At 37.6% G+C, this 17,304-nt stretch overlaps 1 protein-coding gene across 1 annotated transcript in view; it reads left to right on the top strand.

Moving 5' to 3' along the window:
- Positions 1-16,954, top strand: part of MAN2A1 (mannosidase alpha class 2A member 1) — a gene marked incomplete at its 5' end in the record, with an annotated part of 117,583 nt that extends 100,629 nt beyond the window's left edge. Inside the window, 3 exons of the mRNA XM_084278950.1 lie at positions 9,697-9,891; positions 15,101-15,211; positions 16,113-16,954. Of these exons, the coding sequence (XP_084135076.1) occupies positions 9,697-9,891; positions 15,101-15,211; positions 16,113-16,265 (459 nt within the window). The 3' untranslated portion in view covers positions 16,266-16,954. The remainder of the gene's footprint in view (positions 1-9,696; positions 9,892-15,100; positions 15,212-16,112) is intronic.
- Between the last annotated feature and the right edge of the window lie 350 nt (positions 16,955-17,304).

Genomic DNA, 17,304 nt, shown 5'->3' with positions numbered 1-17,304 from the left:
AGTGTTTCTATCCCTTACTTGTGTTCAAATACCATCTGCTTTGAGGGCAGCACTGTTCTCATTTTTTATGCCAGGGCACCTTACAGCTTAGTTTCTTTAAAATACTGTTTTTTTCTTGACCCTGTGACAAAGATAAGTTGCAGAAAGGTTCTAAATAGATTTGTCTCCAAGCTCCATTCATAGTGATACTATCCAAAGTTGTAGGTAGTGAACGTTCTCACACTACAATAAGGCAGCAGCCACTTGTAGCTGGCTTATGGTCAATTAAGCAGTACAGAGGACTGTTGTCTTGTGATTTCTGGACTTAGAGCTATGTCTCTCTCATGGTGTTTGGGTTTTTGTGTATGTCTGCATACATATATCTCTACAGTGAAATGCATTCCTTTGGTTGTTCTCTTTTGTCTTCATTTGGGTGTACCTGTCTGCTAGCACTGTTCAGCGAGAAAGTATTTTCTGCAGTATTCCGCACAGTATTCCATAGTATTCAAGCTACACTTCTGCCCACATAATTCATCAAAGCAGGAGGGCAGACCTCTTTAAGTTCTTTTCTGAGCTAGTCCAGTTTGAGGTCTTCAGTGTAAACTTTTCTGTATCTCCACTTCAAGGAAGGCCTACGTGTTCCTGTGGCAAGCTCTGATGGTCAGGCAGAATCCTTCTTAAAAGAGGGAGAAGGCCTGCAAGTCAGGCTGCTTCTTGTATTCTCAAGTGAGGTAACTCTGAAGGAATAATATCCTTGCACATGGAACAACAACTTTCCATCAGCAGCAAGAACTTCACATAAGAAGCAGACTTCTGACGCAGATAACCTCTGGAGGATACATACTGGGAGATATCATTGTGTAGTTTCTGTCTTTATCATCAGTTCAGTGACCTGCTTCCTCGTCAAAGCAGAACTCCGGAAAATTTCTGATCGCTGTGTTGTGCCATCATCAGGAACAGGGCAAGTTCTTCCCAGTCAATAGTCGATTTATCACTATGTCCCTCCCACAGCTCTAGCATGGGTTAGTTATTCCCTCCGCCTTTCTCCTTGACCCTTATTGAAATGTATATACACTGTAAGAAGAATTAATGAGAAGAAGTAAAACTGTTGGAAGAGGCTGTACGTAAAGCATAAGATACTTCCATTGTTGAGAAAAGCATGTCATGATGTCTGTCTGCTTTTGTGATCCCTTTCATCCAGCTATACTGATGGCTGCATATTTTTCAGCCTCGGTAATTACAGTGGTGTGCTTATGATCATAGTGACTAGTTACTTTCTTTGCCATCTGCACTCTTCTTTAGACCAGTGAGCAGCTGTTCTCCAAATGATTTGTTTGTAGAACATGATTGCTATTATGGCATCTGATTACAGACTAATTAAATTAAAAGCGAGGACCTGGCAGTCACCAAAGGAATGGTGGTAGGTGGAGGAAGCAAAGGAACCAAACCTAGCCTAACTATCTGCCCCTGACAGTATGAGTGGAAGATGGTTAGATTGTGCACTGTTGTGAAACAATCATGACTCAGCAGAAATCACTTTATGCAGTCTACAGGCATAAAGTGCCTACAGCCCTAAAGGGCTCCAGGATTTACAGGATATGTAGTCATGAGAAAATTTTCTCCTTTTTTTTTTTTTTTTTAAACAAGAGGCTTGTTGTCAGATATTCAGTGGAAGAGCATAGGTGGGCAAAGAGAAGAATTGAGGTGGAACAAGTAGGACAAATAAGGGTAAAGGGGACATAAAATGGTCTGATCGAGGCCTGTGCTTAGATCACCACAACCTGTCCTTATATTCTTAGTGAGTCTGGTTTATGTGCCAGTGCACAACCTTTTCTGAATCTGTGTGAGCTATTAGCCAACTTCAGGTAAGATCTGGAAGCAATTACAGTAAGAGGGCTCTGTGTTAACTATTGGGGTGTGGAGGAGAGAGGGGGGGAGAGAGAGACACACACACACACACACACACACGATGGGACTGAGGGACCAGTGCAACTGACTGCCAGTTGCTGGCAGGACCTGTGTTTTCTCTCTGTGTGTGTAAACTGCTAGTAAGTTTCAGGCTGACAGGTACCTGGAAGGGTGTGAAATCTGAACTGATGGAGGATTAAGAGTTGTAAGGTCCAAGTCAAGATATCAGACAGATTTTTGAGAGATCTGTGGTCATTGAGTGTCCTCCTGAATCAAGAGAGCGAGACTCTTTGATGAATGAACTTCAGACCTGATCAGCTGGAGGGTACAACCGGATTCACATAGTTTTGCTCCTGTTGCCCAAGTGCTCTGTGTTTACATGGCTGCTGGTAAAGGTGCTGCTCTCTGCTCACTCGTATGGCTGGCCATGTGTCTGCACACCTGTGAGGAATACCTGCTCTGCCTTTCTTCTGCCTGCTCTTGGGGAGCAGAACCACAGCAGGCTCCCATCTATTAACTCAGGATGAGAGAATTCCCCAGGGCCTATACACTACTGAATTTGGCTTTAGCAGACTGGTAAGAACTCCACCTGTGGGTCCAAATTTCCCTGGATTTGGTTACCTGTAGCAGTCCCAGGTTTCCTTGCCTGCAGTCTCAGTGCCAGCTAAGAATCCACAGGCAGTACAGCAAATCTGTGGCAATTTTAGAGTAACTCCAAACCAATTCACAGTCTCATGGATATTTTACAGTGCCTCAGAATTTTCATTTCATCTGTAATCAGCCTCCAGGGACCCTTTCCACCTTGTGTGGCAGAAATGTATTTCCAGCGTAACAGCCTCCAAGTGAATTGATGGAAAAATTTCCGTTCCCTGAGGTAAAGAGGTAATATCAGGTTTTGTCTGCTCACCTGAGTTCTCCTTTGCTGGTCACTTCAATAGCTATCAAAAAGCCCTAAGCATTCCAGATCATGGTTCTTGAAACATGTTTCAAAAAATAATACTACACTTCCACGTACGAAGCTGTAACGCAAATGTTGAATATTTCAGTGTTGACAAAAATGTATACATGAACAGTTTGGGCAGATATAACCCTTGTATTTTTCAGGATTTTTGCCTCATCTGGATTTCAGGAGAGACTGATGCTCTGGTGTAGCAAATAATAATCTGGCATGAATATTCTTTGCTTATATTCTTTATAAGATTCCAGGAAAGATGTCTGTCGAGTACTCGCATTCATGACTGTTATTTCTGGTTGCAATTAGTGCAGGCCTCCCTAAAAGTTGAGGTCATTGTAGAGGACCTGCTTTTTACAGAGATCACCTTAAAACTGTTCTGCTGAAGGTTCTTGTGCAGCTTTGAGGCATTAGGTATTCTGAATCCCACTGCTCAGAGAAGGTATTTCTGTACTGGATTTCCAGAAGAAGTTCCCTCTGCAGCCGTTAGCCAGGTTGAAAGCTGCTTGAAGTGATGGTTAGTGGGGGTTTTTTCTTACATGATTACATCAGCATTGCAGTCTTGGACACTGAAAAGAAATTATTCACCTGAGAAGAATTAATCCAATTTTCATCAGTGACTAATTGCTATTTCTGGTATTATGGGTATAAGCCCCATTTTCTAACATCCTTCTCCTTCTCAAAAGCGCTACAAATTTTTACAAGCACATAAAAATCTAGTCCCAGAGATTGCCCTCAGCTGAAAGGGAATGATATGTCCATATGTGGAGGGCTTTCAGAACTTGTCAGACTTTGATTGTTCTTTTTGTATAACATTACAGTGTGCATCTTCAGTTGAAACTGAAAGCAAGTGCATCTGAGATGATATGTGCTTGGTGAGGTAACAGCCAGGCAGTCTTTCATGTAAAGCCTGCAACTAAGTTGAAATCCTTTACTGCTTGATGTTAATTTTTTGAATTTAATTAATATCACTCCCAGGTAAAATCTGAATTTCTTCTCCAAGTTCAGAACTTCAGGGCAATATATGTGCAAGATTTTTTTTCAATTTTCTCCCTCTCTTTCTGTTTACAGACACTACATAGCTACAGGTTCAAGAGGTTTGCGCTTGGGGAAAAATGCTTGCAATTTTAAAGCAAAGGCACTGGCCCTTATCTGTCACTTATTTTTGTCATGTGTTGCAAAATTGCATATGTGCATAGTCAATGATCTTGTCTGCCATTATGTTTCTCATCTGCAAGAAAAGCAGCATCTCATCAAACATACAGGTCATTGTCAATCTTTGGATTGTTCAGAAACATTTTTTCCTTCCATGCTTGTCTTTGGGATGCTGTAGATTCTTTGACCATCTCAGCTGTCAGTTGCTAGATTACAGTTGAGGGATATTTAATAATATTCTCTCCCTGTGTTTTGGGACTAGAGATGCTCTGAAGAGTCTTTTTACTCCACAAATTAGATTTTCAGTCCAGAAACATTATTCACTGACGAGTTCTGCCAGTTGGTTTTCTGAACCTGTGACAGAAGTAGTCAATAAAAATTCTTTCCTTATACAATGTGAGAGAGAGAGGGACTTTTTCCTTCCAGGAATAATCCGGGTGGTTTGGTATCAAACTGTTTTGATCTGCATCTCTTGATTTAGCAGGCTCAGAATTCTGTCTTGTCCTGGTTTCCAGCTGGGAGGGAACACAGGCAGGATAATTGATCCAAGCTAGCCAAAGGGGTATGTGATACCATATGATATCATGCTTGGTATATTTGCCAGGAGAGGGAGGGGCTGCTCAGGGACAGGCTGGGCAAATTGTGTTCCAGGCAGTGAGCAAATTGCATTTTCTATCATGTGCTTTGCATATTTTTTACTAGTATTGATGCTGTTATTTCCCTCTCCCTTTGCTGTCACAGTAAACTGTCCTTATCCTAGCCCACAAGTTTTACCTGTTTTTTCCAGTTCTCCCAATCCCGCTACGGAGGGGAGGGAACTGTGGAAGGGCAGTGAGGAGCAAGTGAGCAGCTCTGTGGTACTCAGCTGCTGCCTGGGGGTAAACCATGACGTGGCTGTTTCCAGATTTCATTTGAATGCACTGACATCTGAAGTCAGCGTCCACATTTCAGTATGTTTGGTCAGATAGTTTGGATGCTGGTAAGGTTTTGGAGCTACAATTACATTTCTTGCCTGACTAGGATTGTTTATAGCAGAGAACAGTCTAGAGTAGGAGTAAATGGTCAAGATTCATGATTTGATATTCTGTCTGCCTCGGTTTCCTTTCATATGGGAAATTTTAAACTACTTGTCTGTGTTGAAAAGTTAATTGCTTCTCTGTTAGCTCAATTGAAGTCCAATTATCAACTGTTTCAGCTTTACTTTCTTCTCTACCGTATTTCCATTTCTTTCTCCATTCAATTACTAAATGATTTCTGAAGAGTCTAATTAGTGTTTTTCCCCTCTAATTAGGAACCTCAGTTCCTCAATTTAAACTCTTACCAGAAAACCCTTGGAGTCTTCTTAATCTGTTCCATCCTCAATTTATCAATAAAACGGCTCGTTTCTGACATAAGGGCACTTTTTATAGGTGAGGCCACTCTTAGAACTTGTTGCAAATTGTAACCTAAGGTTATGCAGGAGTGTGTTTTGTTTGGTTTTTCTTCCTCAAAACTAAAAGTTTAGAATTATTCACCTTACTTTTGATGACAAGGAGAGATCCCATATGAGGATTTGTTTACATATATTGCACTGTCGTTTCAACACAGACAGTTCCCAATTGGATAACTGTATGTGAACGTTCTGTAAGGTAGTTAAAAAGGCAGTATTTGCTTTGACTGGAGCTCATTTAGCCAACACTCAGCTGTATCAGTGGCATTTGTCAGAATCTTGACAGTATATAATGTTTGTAAGGCTGCCACTGGAGCTCCATTCACGCTTCGAGTGCTAAACACTGTCATTGAAGTTGAGGAAATAATGCCACTTTTGAGAGAGCAGTACTTTAATTAGATGGAGGCTGTGGGACTAGGTCTTCTGACTTAGCATCAGCAGGGTACTGCTGAAAGCCGCCTACATAGTTAATGTGTGTATAGAGTAGCTGTTCTTCTGTATGAGTTGCCTGTACGCGTAACCCTTTCCATCCTCTCCTTTCCCAGAGTCTCTTTAAATTTTGGGTCACTAGATTGAGAGGGGAAATACATACTCCAATCCTTTTGTTACTGTGATACACCTAGGGGAGAGTGGGATTTGAATCTTTTGGATCTTCTGTGATACAGCACTGTGTTAACAGTGTTCGCAGAACCCTTTTTCCCTCAATAACTTTTGACACCTGGCATACTCTCCATTCCTATTGCTGTTACACAGATTCACTGAATGACTGCACTACTTCTGTTGGTGCAGTCATCCAAAACTGACTTTTATTCCAGATTTGGGAGTACCAGCTTCAAGATGAAATCTCCACCAAAGTTGTAGTGCAGCCTCCAAAGTTTCTGAGTGTATAATGCTTATGTACAGTGCTTATACATGTGATAAAACATCTAAATACAGCAGGAGCAAAAATGAGCCAAGCTGAATCAGACCTGGTTCTCTAGAACCTTCAAGACATTGTTTCTCTGCAATCCTCAGTTCTTTCTAGAATTTAGGAACTGAGGAGCCACTCTTTATGGTTGTGCTATGGGTTATCTCAGAATTGTGTCCAATTGCCCACTAATTGTAAATGATTCTTTCCCACCCACATTCTTCTTCAAAGTTTCCACTGTCTTGCCTCCTGGCTTTTCTGGTTCCTTTCCTGGTTTCTCAACTACAATATATGCTACTGCATCTTCATACAAAAAACACCTTCTTTATTCACATTGTTCCTGTTAGCCTTAGAGAAGACTTTGAAGGATTCAGTCAGAGACAATAGACCTGTCCTGTGCTATCTTTTCCTAGAAAGGCCAAGAATTCATGTGATTTTGTTAACATGGCTAATGTTTTTACTTTCATATCAGCCGATAATCAAACTTGCTTCACATTTTTTCCTGTACTTCTGATCTCTGGGTTTTGAGCAAGGTTTTTGACCCATGGATATCATGCTTGTGTTTCTGTACAACTTATTTTCTGTTCATAGAACAGATGCTTTCAGAGTGATCTCATGTCTGTTCTTCTCAAATTACTTTGGTGGTATGTTTTGAGGAACATCTTTTGAAATTGCAAGGACACCTAAATGAGTTCTGTTTGTTTTCAGCAACTGCTGTACTTCCAGGAATAAAGTTGCACTTAGTAGAATGATAATTCAGTCATTCTTCTCATACAAACCATGGCCCTTCTCCAGATAAGTATATGGGATGTTTTACAGCAAGAATTTGCATGTAGATAAAACATTTGAAGGGAAGGAGGGGAAGGGGGAACTTTTTTTCTGTGAAAGCTCACCCTTCTTCCTCTTTCTAACTCCTTGGGGTCCCTTTAATCTGAGAAAGCTGGACTTGAAGAACTGTGCTGGACATGGGGCAAGCACTTCTTACTTACTTCAATACGTTTGTAGTGTGTGTTAGGCAGTGATTGAAAGAGAAGTAAATCACTGAACATGAATTCTGTTAAGTGTTTTGAGTATGAATGCCCATTGTTTAAAACTGCATATGAAAAACTGATCTCAAATAAAACCACTGTCCTGCAACAAGAGTAGTCTTGTTCTCAGGTAACATACCAAGACTGAGGAACCAGTTGCAAGAGCATTTGATATAGTTTTGTTTTAAATATTATGATAGGATGGGAAGAGTGGGTGGTTCATGTATCATTTGTGAGATATTCTAGGAAACTTTTTAAAAGTTCTCAGATGTAAGCAATCAACTTACTTCAGAGAAAAGATTGCAAAATAGTAAGAAAACTGGCAATAAAAATGTTTTGACTAGGTTCAGCATATCTATGGCAACAGAGTAAATGATTTTCCTTTTAGCATGAAACAGAGAATCCTTCTTTGATATAAAAGGAGTAACAGGTATATGCCTTTTTTTCCTGTGGGTAAAGTGTGCATGCAGTCACTTGAACTGAAGACTTCTAGGTTTAGCTGTGTTTAGTGCAAAGCTTGCTCGTACTCTAACTGGAAATCAAAAAAAATCACAACAGGGAAGCTTGGCAGTGATGGTGAACCATTCCAGGTAATAAAAATAACAATCAAGGCTAACTGAGGAACTGGGGGATTCAAGAGTGAGTATGCGTTTTCCTGCTGGGACAGAATAAATTTTCACCAGAAGCTGGGAGGGAACACAGCCAAGATAGCTGACCTAAACTAGCCAAAGGGTAATTCCAGGCCATATAATATCATGCTTAGAAGATAAGGGGTCAGGGGAAGGAGGAGTCTTTGCTACCCAGGGGTGGACTGGACATTGTCTCTGGACAATAAGCAAATCGCATGATGTATCAATGGTTGTGAGAACTGTTGTTATTTTACTCTCCGTGTGCTGTCCCAAAAACCTGTCCTTATCCCAGCCTTTACTCTGACTCTCCTCATCCCACTGGAGAGAGGGGTCAGTGAGCAGCCTGGTGGTGCTCAGCTGCTGCCTGGGGCTGCACCACAAGGAGCCTGCGGTAAAGCAGCAGATGGAATTCGGTGTGAATAGATGTAGCAAGGCACATGAAGAAGCAATCCTCTACAACTATTAACTGTTAACTTTTTTGGAAAGTAATTTAGGGGGTCATAATACATCTATAAAAATGCTAGCCTCAGTGCTTCGTAGCTACCGAAGAGACATACAGTATTAGTCATTACTAAGAAAAGCATCAACAATAAAACAGAAATTATCATCTTGTATCAATTCAGCTCTGGCATCTTTTCAATTGCTATACCGTCAGATGTACTTAATGCTACTGCAGAGGTATAAAGAAAGACACATAACATGCATACAACCGCAAAACAGCAACTGCTGTTATGGTTACCCATTATAAGCTGATAACTAATCCTCCTCTTTGCTTGAAATGTCTCCCTTTTATTTCTGTGTTTTCAGCATAAAATGCAAATTTCGGATATCCTTGCTTAAGGTACTGTTTTCTGTAAACTTCCTGCTAAGTTTTCTGTAAATATCACCTTTTTAAACAGGGATTTACCTGACTACGCAAGGTAAAATAAGAGCAAAGTAGGTTTTCACCCTTTTCTAGCTTGTTTTCACTGACATTGTAAACCAAAAGCTGCCTTTTTGAAGTTCCTTTGCTTTCTTTTTTTTTCCCTTCTGTAGAGTTTTAACTAGCTGTTGTGAATGTGTAGGACTTAGTCAACTGGGGCTTGTAACAGAGTTTCTGCAGTCATGTAAAAGCACTGCAGATACAAAACTTGGGCAAGTACAAAACTCTTAAAATCTTGGGCAGGAGGGTCCCTTTGGTTCCTGATGGAATGATGTTGAAATAAAACTGAAAGAAATCCTTTGCATGGCAGGCCAAGACAAAGGTGATAGTTGCAATTTCTTCCAACAAATGGTTTTAAGAAGTTACAATTTAAAAGAAAGGGATTTAGGGTAGGAGTTAGATGACTTTGAAGAAAGGACATAAAATTGATGTAGAGAAGAACTGGTGGAGAAGACTTGCTGGCTCCTGAATAGTTAGGAGCAACTGGCTAAAGTAGTACTAGTTTCTTTTCTCTAAGCTACATTGTTTACACATCAAAGGCTAACACAGAAATGTGAGCAACAATGTAACATGAAGTGTCATCTAAGGATAACTTTGAAAGGTGTATTAATTTTTAGAAACAGGAAGTATACCTTGTACTAGAACTGAAGTTTCCAAAAGTAATTAAATGGACAGTATTTAATTTAAAATATTTTATTTAATTAGTGGAATCATATATAAAGTGGGTTTTATTATTCAGACATGATGATATATTGACTTTACAAACTTTCTCTCTTTTATTTTTCAGAATGAAGAGAAGGCATCAGTCAGTTTCCCCTCACTTCTTAGTCATATGACTTCTTTTTTCTTAAATCATCCTGTAATTCCAATGACAACACATGCAGATTCAGGTGTCCCAGAGCTGCTAAATACTTTTTCTCCACTCATGTCATCCATGCCTTGTGACATGCATATAGTCAATCTGAGGACAATCCAATCAAAGGTAAGGTCAAACCACTATTTTTATGAGCAGACATATGATAACAGTTTGTTAATATCTAATCAAATATCTAATCAAATACTTTATTCAGGGAAAGCAGCTTGATGGGGGGGGGTTATATGATATACTGCAGTATAATGACTAGCTTTTTGTTAATTTGGCAAGAACTAGAGCTTCGTGTCTGTTTGAGTAACATGAAATACAGGAACTTTTTTCACAACTTAATCATATGCAAAGTGCGTTATTCTGTCTCTGGAAGGGGCACATCTCCATGCGTTGCCAAAGTTTGAGCAGAAAGGTTTATACTCTTGCCTCTTCTGTATAAAAAAAAAAAGTTTAATATTATTAGACTCTCTTCAGAGTATAATAATTTGTGTTTAAATCCTGATTCCATTTGGAAAACTTAAATTCCATACCATCTTAACACCCATAGGAATAAACAGTCAAAATATTTTAAAACTTAAATACAAGACTTATTTTAATTATTCCAGTATCAGTTTACAGTCCTTGGTTCCTGTAAAACTGTTCTGTGGTATGTTTAAAAAGCAAACAAAACAAATCCACCAACAAAACAAAAAAGTATTCTATACTCAATATGCTTTTTCCTTGCAGAGGACCTTAAACAGTTGTAACCACCATATTTCAGTTTTCTGTTTGATAAATTATAGAAATAGAACTACTTTTGCAACCATCTTCCACCAGCTTCTGTTTAAATTCTAATCAGGTTTTCAGTGCCTTCTAAAACATGGGTATTTTAACTTTATGCTGTATTGCAGTATCACTCAGCAATGCTGTTATCAATACATTATATACCTTTTTAATTGCAAACTACAATTGTCCCTTCTCCCTTGAAGTCTTCATGGTGGCTGAGGTAGAAGTGTTTATTTCTGTAATAACCTCAGATTAGATTTTTAATATTTGCAGAACTTGCTATTACCTACTGTTTTATCATAGTTCTTCATTTTCAGTCTTAATCATTATTTTAAAACAGAATTAGTTTACTTTCTCTTACTTTGTTAGTAGTTCAATCTCATGTACAGTCCATCACCTGTGATTCTTTCTCATTTTGAATTTCAAAGTGGAATAACACTGTAACCCTTGATTCTGTTGATCTTATTCCTTTGGAGAGTTAGAAGGCAGCTTCATATGGCATTAAATGTGCACTTCATGTGCAGTGTATATTCCACATTTCACTGTAAAATCTTTTCATTTACCTCAGCCAGCTCAGCAATACCTATTTTCTTCAGCTTGTCAAGTTCAGGGACAGACCTTCAAGAACATGCCCCCTCTCCCCTTTCAAGGCCTAAAATTCCTCCACTTGTTTGTATCGTGTCCATGAAACCTCTGAAAGGGAAGGCTGAGCGATTGAGTTCCATGATGCTGCTTGTGAATTCTACAGTCTTATATGAGCTCTACCAGTCCTGCCATCCCAGTTGCTATGAAGACTTTCTGTGCTTGTGATCTCTTCCCTGGCCACAGCTGTGTATTTCAGTGATTACTTGATTGACAGCTCTTGAGCTTGCAGCATTACTTTGTACACTTCAAAGTGAAAGTTATCAGTAGTCATAGGATAGGAGCACTATCGTTACAGGTGCAGAACAGTTATTCCCTACAGCAGAAATGGTGCTAGTAATTTCTTGCATGCCAAAATGGCCTTTTAAAATCTCTCCTCACTGTTTGCTCCCTTTTTCTATAGTTCAGGAATTTGAGTGACAAGTGTCATAAGTCTGGTTAATTGACAAAATGCAGTTTTTTCCAGAAATGTAGGTGACTACTCCATTCCTTTTGCTGTTGATTTTGAAGAAATTTTATTAATACAATTCTACATAAAATGAAAACAAGGTATTATTTAAGGTAAAATTCGGAATACATGAAAATGCTTTAAAGCATAAATCAGGAAAAACATAAAAGAATTCCTAGTTTCTCTTTAAACTCTGCTCCTCTCCATGGGAAGAATATTGCTATAAGTTCTGTGATCTTGACATGGAAGAGTCCAATACCTACAGTTCCAGGTTTTGTTTGACACAGATTTTTGCCAACTGTAGACTGGGCCTTGAGATATAACAAGTCAGTAGACTTGTCCTTTCATACTAAATATAAATAAGTATTTTTGTCATGTTCCTTGAACTCTTCAATGCATGCCTGCTAGCTTACAGTAATCAGATGAAAAAGTGTTTAAATGGTTTTTCTTTCTCATCAAAATTTTAGCAGCATTGCCCTGGGATACCGCTTATGAGAAAGCCTATCAAGCAAATTTTTTTTTCAATCTAGAAGCCTGATGTGAGAACCTCATTTTATTTCTGAGATCAAAATCAAATCAAACTTTGGCAGCACTTCCAAGAAAGGCAGTCAGAGATTCGATAGTACAGCAGTTAGGGAATTTTTGTCATATAACAATGCTATGAAGTTTTACAAGATTAAGTATGTTACTGTTAGTTGAAAATTAAGAAATTTGTTAAAGGTTTTCATATGGTTAGCATGGTCACGTTTTGAAGGCGTGTTGGATGTAAATTAGGTTCCTTCTTGCTCAGACATTCATTAGACTTGCATACACCTAATATAATTTTCCTAGAGATGACACAATAAGAGGTAAGTTAAAGTAGATGCAGAGGCTGTGGCAACTTACTCGGTCTTACACTGTTAAATCAGCTTAATTTATTACACATGGGTACTATGTACATGATAAAAAGTCCTTGGAATTCTAAAAGAGTGACTACTGTATCACAGATGCTTTTACTTACCAAAACTCTTTTCCTGAAGTTGTCATTAATTGTTTACTACCTTTCTGGTTTAATTTTTTTGAATTTAATTAAGATAATATTTAATTTTAAAACTATAAGATATTAAATATTCATGCCATCATTTGAAATGCATAAATGCATTTGTTATGCAGATTACTACAAGATAATTCCACTGTAATAGAGAAAGTGTTGATACCCATTACGGGCTTGTCATTTTTAACATCAATTTACCCCATAGGAAGTCAGGCTTTTGCAGTATGAATTTTAATATTTCACTAGTCTGATGTTTAGGCAAACGGTATTATTTAGTGTGCATAAAATTTCTACTTTCAAGTGCAGTATTGTCACTGATGTGACAGTGAAAACCAAGTCAGGGATTTCACAGATGGAAACCAATTTTGTCACACCATTATAATGTTACTTAATGTAGAAAGTGGTGCTGCTGTTCTAATAAAGAGGGTAAGAACTTTTTCAATCATCAGTGATACTAAGTACTGCAAAAGTGTTTGAATATGTTGATGGTAGACACCATTTACTAATTAAACCCATGATTTTTAGGTGGCTATAAGCCTCTGTTTCTCACAAAAATAGTCTCAAACTGAGTTTATTCATGATTTGTAAAATTTGTGAAGTTTTTACCAGTGTTTCACTGCAAAGTATCTAATTTCAATTCTAACTATTGTTTAATAAGTTCTTACTATTTTAAATGAGAAACATATAAAACACTAAGTGTATCATTTTTATTATCTGAATGAGTACTTAATATTGCAGCTATGTCATACAGTTAAACTGTGTCATGCTGGGTTTCAAAGAAGCTGGTTCAAACTCGTCTAAGAATTCCTTTATCAGCAAAAAGTTGTTTTGGACCTGAATCCTGTTAGATTAAGAACTCTCTTGGTTGTAACACCTTCAAGAGCTAAAGCATCAAGAAGTGCCTGAAGTACCAGAAATGAATCTAACTCATAGCAGAAAATTTTGGGGAAAAGCACTGTTAGAAAAATAAGTAAACCAGAAATAAATTAGAGAAAAATAGCCCAAAGACCTGGCATAGCTGTGGATAGAACCATATTTTTAATGCTGTTATTGTAGAAGGCTGTGTGAACTGGGGCTGTTCAGCCTTGAGAAAAGAAGACTAAGACGGGATCTTATTAATGTTTATAAATATCTCAGGTGTGGGACACAGGGGGAAATGGTCAGCCTCTTCTCAGTTGTCTGTGGAGACAGGACAAGGGGCAATGGCTACAAGTTGGAACACAGGAAGTTTCACGCCAGTATGTGGAAGAACTTTTTCCCAGTGAGGGTGACAGAGCCCTGGGACAGGCTGCCCAGGGAGGTGGTGGAGTCTCCTTCTCTGGAGATAATCGAGACCCATCTGGACGCCTATCTGTGTGATCTGTCCTAGGGAGCTGCTTTGGCAGGGGGGTTGGACTCGGTGATCTCTTGATGTCCCTTCCAACCCCTACAATTCTGTGATTCTGTGATTATATAGGTACTATGAAGAGATGGAGAATGTAAAACAATAAAAAGAAATGATGCATCAGAGAAAATAAATTACTGTGACTGTAGTGATACAGCAAGACATCTTGCAGCATTAAGAGCATCTTGTCATATGCCACTTGTGGTGTGAAGATAGTTTGTGTACTTACTAATCTATAAAGTGAATAAACTCTTTCTGTTACTCTCGCTGAACAAGCGTGGGTCTCTGCATCTTGCTGTAGAAGTTTAAAAAAACAAAAAGGAAGTCTTTGTGTAAAATAGTTTCCCATCCAGTTCTAGGCTGTGACTGTTTTCTAAAGTACAGAATCAAAACAACATTCTGATTTGAGGCACTTATTTCCTTGCCATTTGACCATGTCTCCCAAGTGATTGCAGTGATTTGGTTCAAACTAGGAAGGGGAGATTGTCAGTTACTCCTGGGTTACTTTTTGATGCCTGTTGAGGGACATGAGCACTCTATGTCTTACCTATATATAGGGAATGTATTTTTTTACTTTATTATACAGTTTTATTACACCTGAAGCTGAGCTAGATTTTGGAGGGCAGTTTTGCAAAAGAAATGTTTGATTTAAAATAGTTGCAATGAGCATCTAAAATGGCTGTTGTAATTAACATATGTTTTCTAGTTTGGTTTTGCCTTGTAATTTAATTTTTCTGGGAAGCCAATTAATAAAACTATGATAGCTACGTTTATATTTGGAATCTGTACATGTGCATCTGTTAGGTTTTAAACTCTTTGGTTAAAAACTTACATTAATATTCTGCAGTACTTTGTGTATCTAAACTTTGCTGTTTGGTTCTTTCTATATTTAGTCTTAGAAACATTAAAAGAAATATGACTGTTCAATCTATGCTGAACATTATTTAAGGCATAAATGTCTCTATTACTTTAATGTAATGATGATTTTATGAGTTTCTAAAATTTCTTTCTAGCTCTGCTACTTTTTGAGTCCTTTTTTTTCTTTGGTTTGTAGGTAGATATTCAGCCGTCTGATGAAGCTGCTCTGATTCTTCACAGAAAGGGATTTGACTGTAGATTTTCAAACAGAGACACGGGTCTGTTCTGTTCCACTACTCAGGGAAAGGTATACTGACATTTTATGGGTATCTTACCTTACAACTATTGCAGAAACACTTGTATTTAAATCAAATTATTGATGAAGTCTAGATAGCTGTTTCTCAAGAGGTATACTTTCAGGGTAACAGTTGAGTTTCTCTTGCAAGCCACTATCTACTTGATAAAGGCATGGATCTGGTGTAGTATGGGAATGAAATTGTGAACATCAACAAGGAAAGTAGGTCAGTTATAATCTCATTAACTTCCTTTATATGTTGTTTCATAGAACACAGATCAGTATTTCTCAACTACCTTCTCAATAGTGTTTTAAAACTTCACAAAGAGTGAAGTAAATTACATGAAATGTGTCTTTGATTAGCATATCCACAAATTATGAGACTGTTACTTTGAAAACTGTGGCTTGCATGTCTTTTATCTACCCATGCTCACTGCCACAAACATTGCAAATATCTGTTTTGCAGTTGTGATAGAATTGATGTGGTATGTAAAATTCAAATATAAATTCTATAGCTTTGTTCTGAGGGTTGCAGACTAGCTGGATCATTATGAATTGGTAGAAATTTTTTAATCAAATTTTTAAATAGGCATAGGATTTTCACTCATGCAGAAGAATGTTGTTTTGCTTCAAAACAAGCGTTTTGATTGAAATATTTCTAACAGATGCTTTGTTATATTGATTTCACTTACTTTCTTTGAAGTGTGGCAAGTGCACACCGCCTAAAAAAATCTAATTTAGTTCATAGCATATGTGAGACATGATACCTAAAAATATTCATAACCTTTGATGTAAGAATTTATGTGCTGATACCTGTAAGGAGATGTATCATTTGGATCATGGTTAGAGATTAGGTTAAAGTAAATTTTAAAGTATACACTGTCTTTTCTAAATATATTTATCTTTTTTCTAGATAAAGGTGCACAAACTCTTTAATAAATTCAGAGTGGAAAGTCTTACACCCACATCTCTATCTTTGATGCATTCACCTCCGGATGCCAGAAATATAAGCGAAATAAGTATGAGTTCTATGGAGATAAATACGTTCCGGATTCGGCTAAGATGAAATCTGGCTTTGACACTCAGATAGAGAAGAGGAATCTGCAATTACATATCTCCTCTAAGTTTCACGTGCAATAAGAAGCACATTACTATTATTATCCCAGCTTCTGGATACTGTGAGAAAAACATGCATTCTATAATTTTTTTGACCAACACAGTGAAAAGCCATGTTGCAAGCAACTTTTTTTTTTTTTCCATAAAATAGCAACATCAGTATAAGTTAATGCAAGAAGTGAAGAAATTTCTAAGGATGTTAACCTCTCAACAGATTAAATCTCAGGTTAAATGCTAACTAATGATGTTTTAATTTTCATAAAGAGGGGATTGATTTTCAAAAGCCTTCTTTGCTGATCCTTGATGAATTTATGTACAAATAATTCAGTGTAGAAAGTCCTGATGCAGCTTTGGAAAAAAATGGAATAAAACGTTCTTGTGAAGTAGCTAATGTCCAAATATTTACAATTGTTTATATAAATGACAGTAATCTCAATTTATTCCACAATTAATTTCAATTTATTCAACACAAAGGGGATTATTAATTGTGGTAAAACAAAAGCCTGCAGTACTTGTGATAAGTGATGGTAGATTTTAATACTTCTGCCATTCACCCGAGTTATGTAAATAAGAAAACATGAACCTACAAAATAATTTTGCAATGGAAATGTTTAATAAAACTCCCATTTTGTTACTTGACACACTGGGATACGTGCAATTATTCCATTATCATGTATGATGAGAAATGTCCATAATTATCATGAATACAAGATTTTTTATAAAACTCATTTAGATACTGATGTTCTCTGAAATGAGTTTTCTATTTCAAGGTTACCATATCAAGATAAATGTGCCTTATTTTTTGATACGTCTTGTTACAATTTTGGTGTCTATGTTAATGTTTTGGGGGGAAAGGTAGTTTATATAATACTTACGCTGTGTATCTCCTATTTGACAATGCTGGCCACACTCTGATCTATATCCTCCTGCACCAAGTTTGTGTTTATTCTGAACATTTTGACTATTTGAATGTATTAAAATGATGTCAT

This window comes from Gallinula chloropus (genome assembly GCF_964237585.1).
Source record: "Gallinula chloropus genome assembly, chromosome: Z".
In the NCBI taxonomy this organism is placed as follows: Eukaryota; Metazoa; Chordata; class Aves; order Gruiformes; family Rallidae; genus Gallinula; species Gallinula chloropus.
The sequence above is the reverse complement of the archived record's forward strand: the minus strand, read 5'-3'. Positions and strand labels throughout refer to the sequence as shown.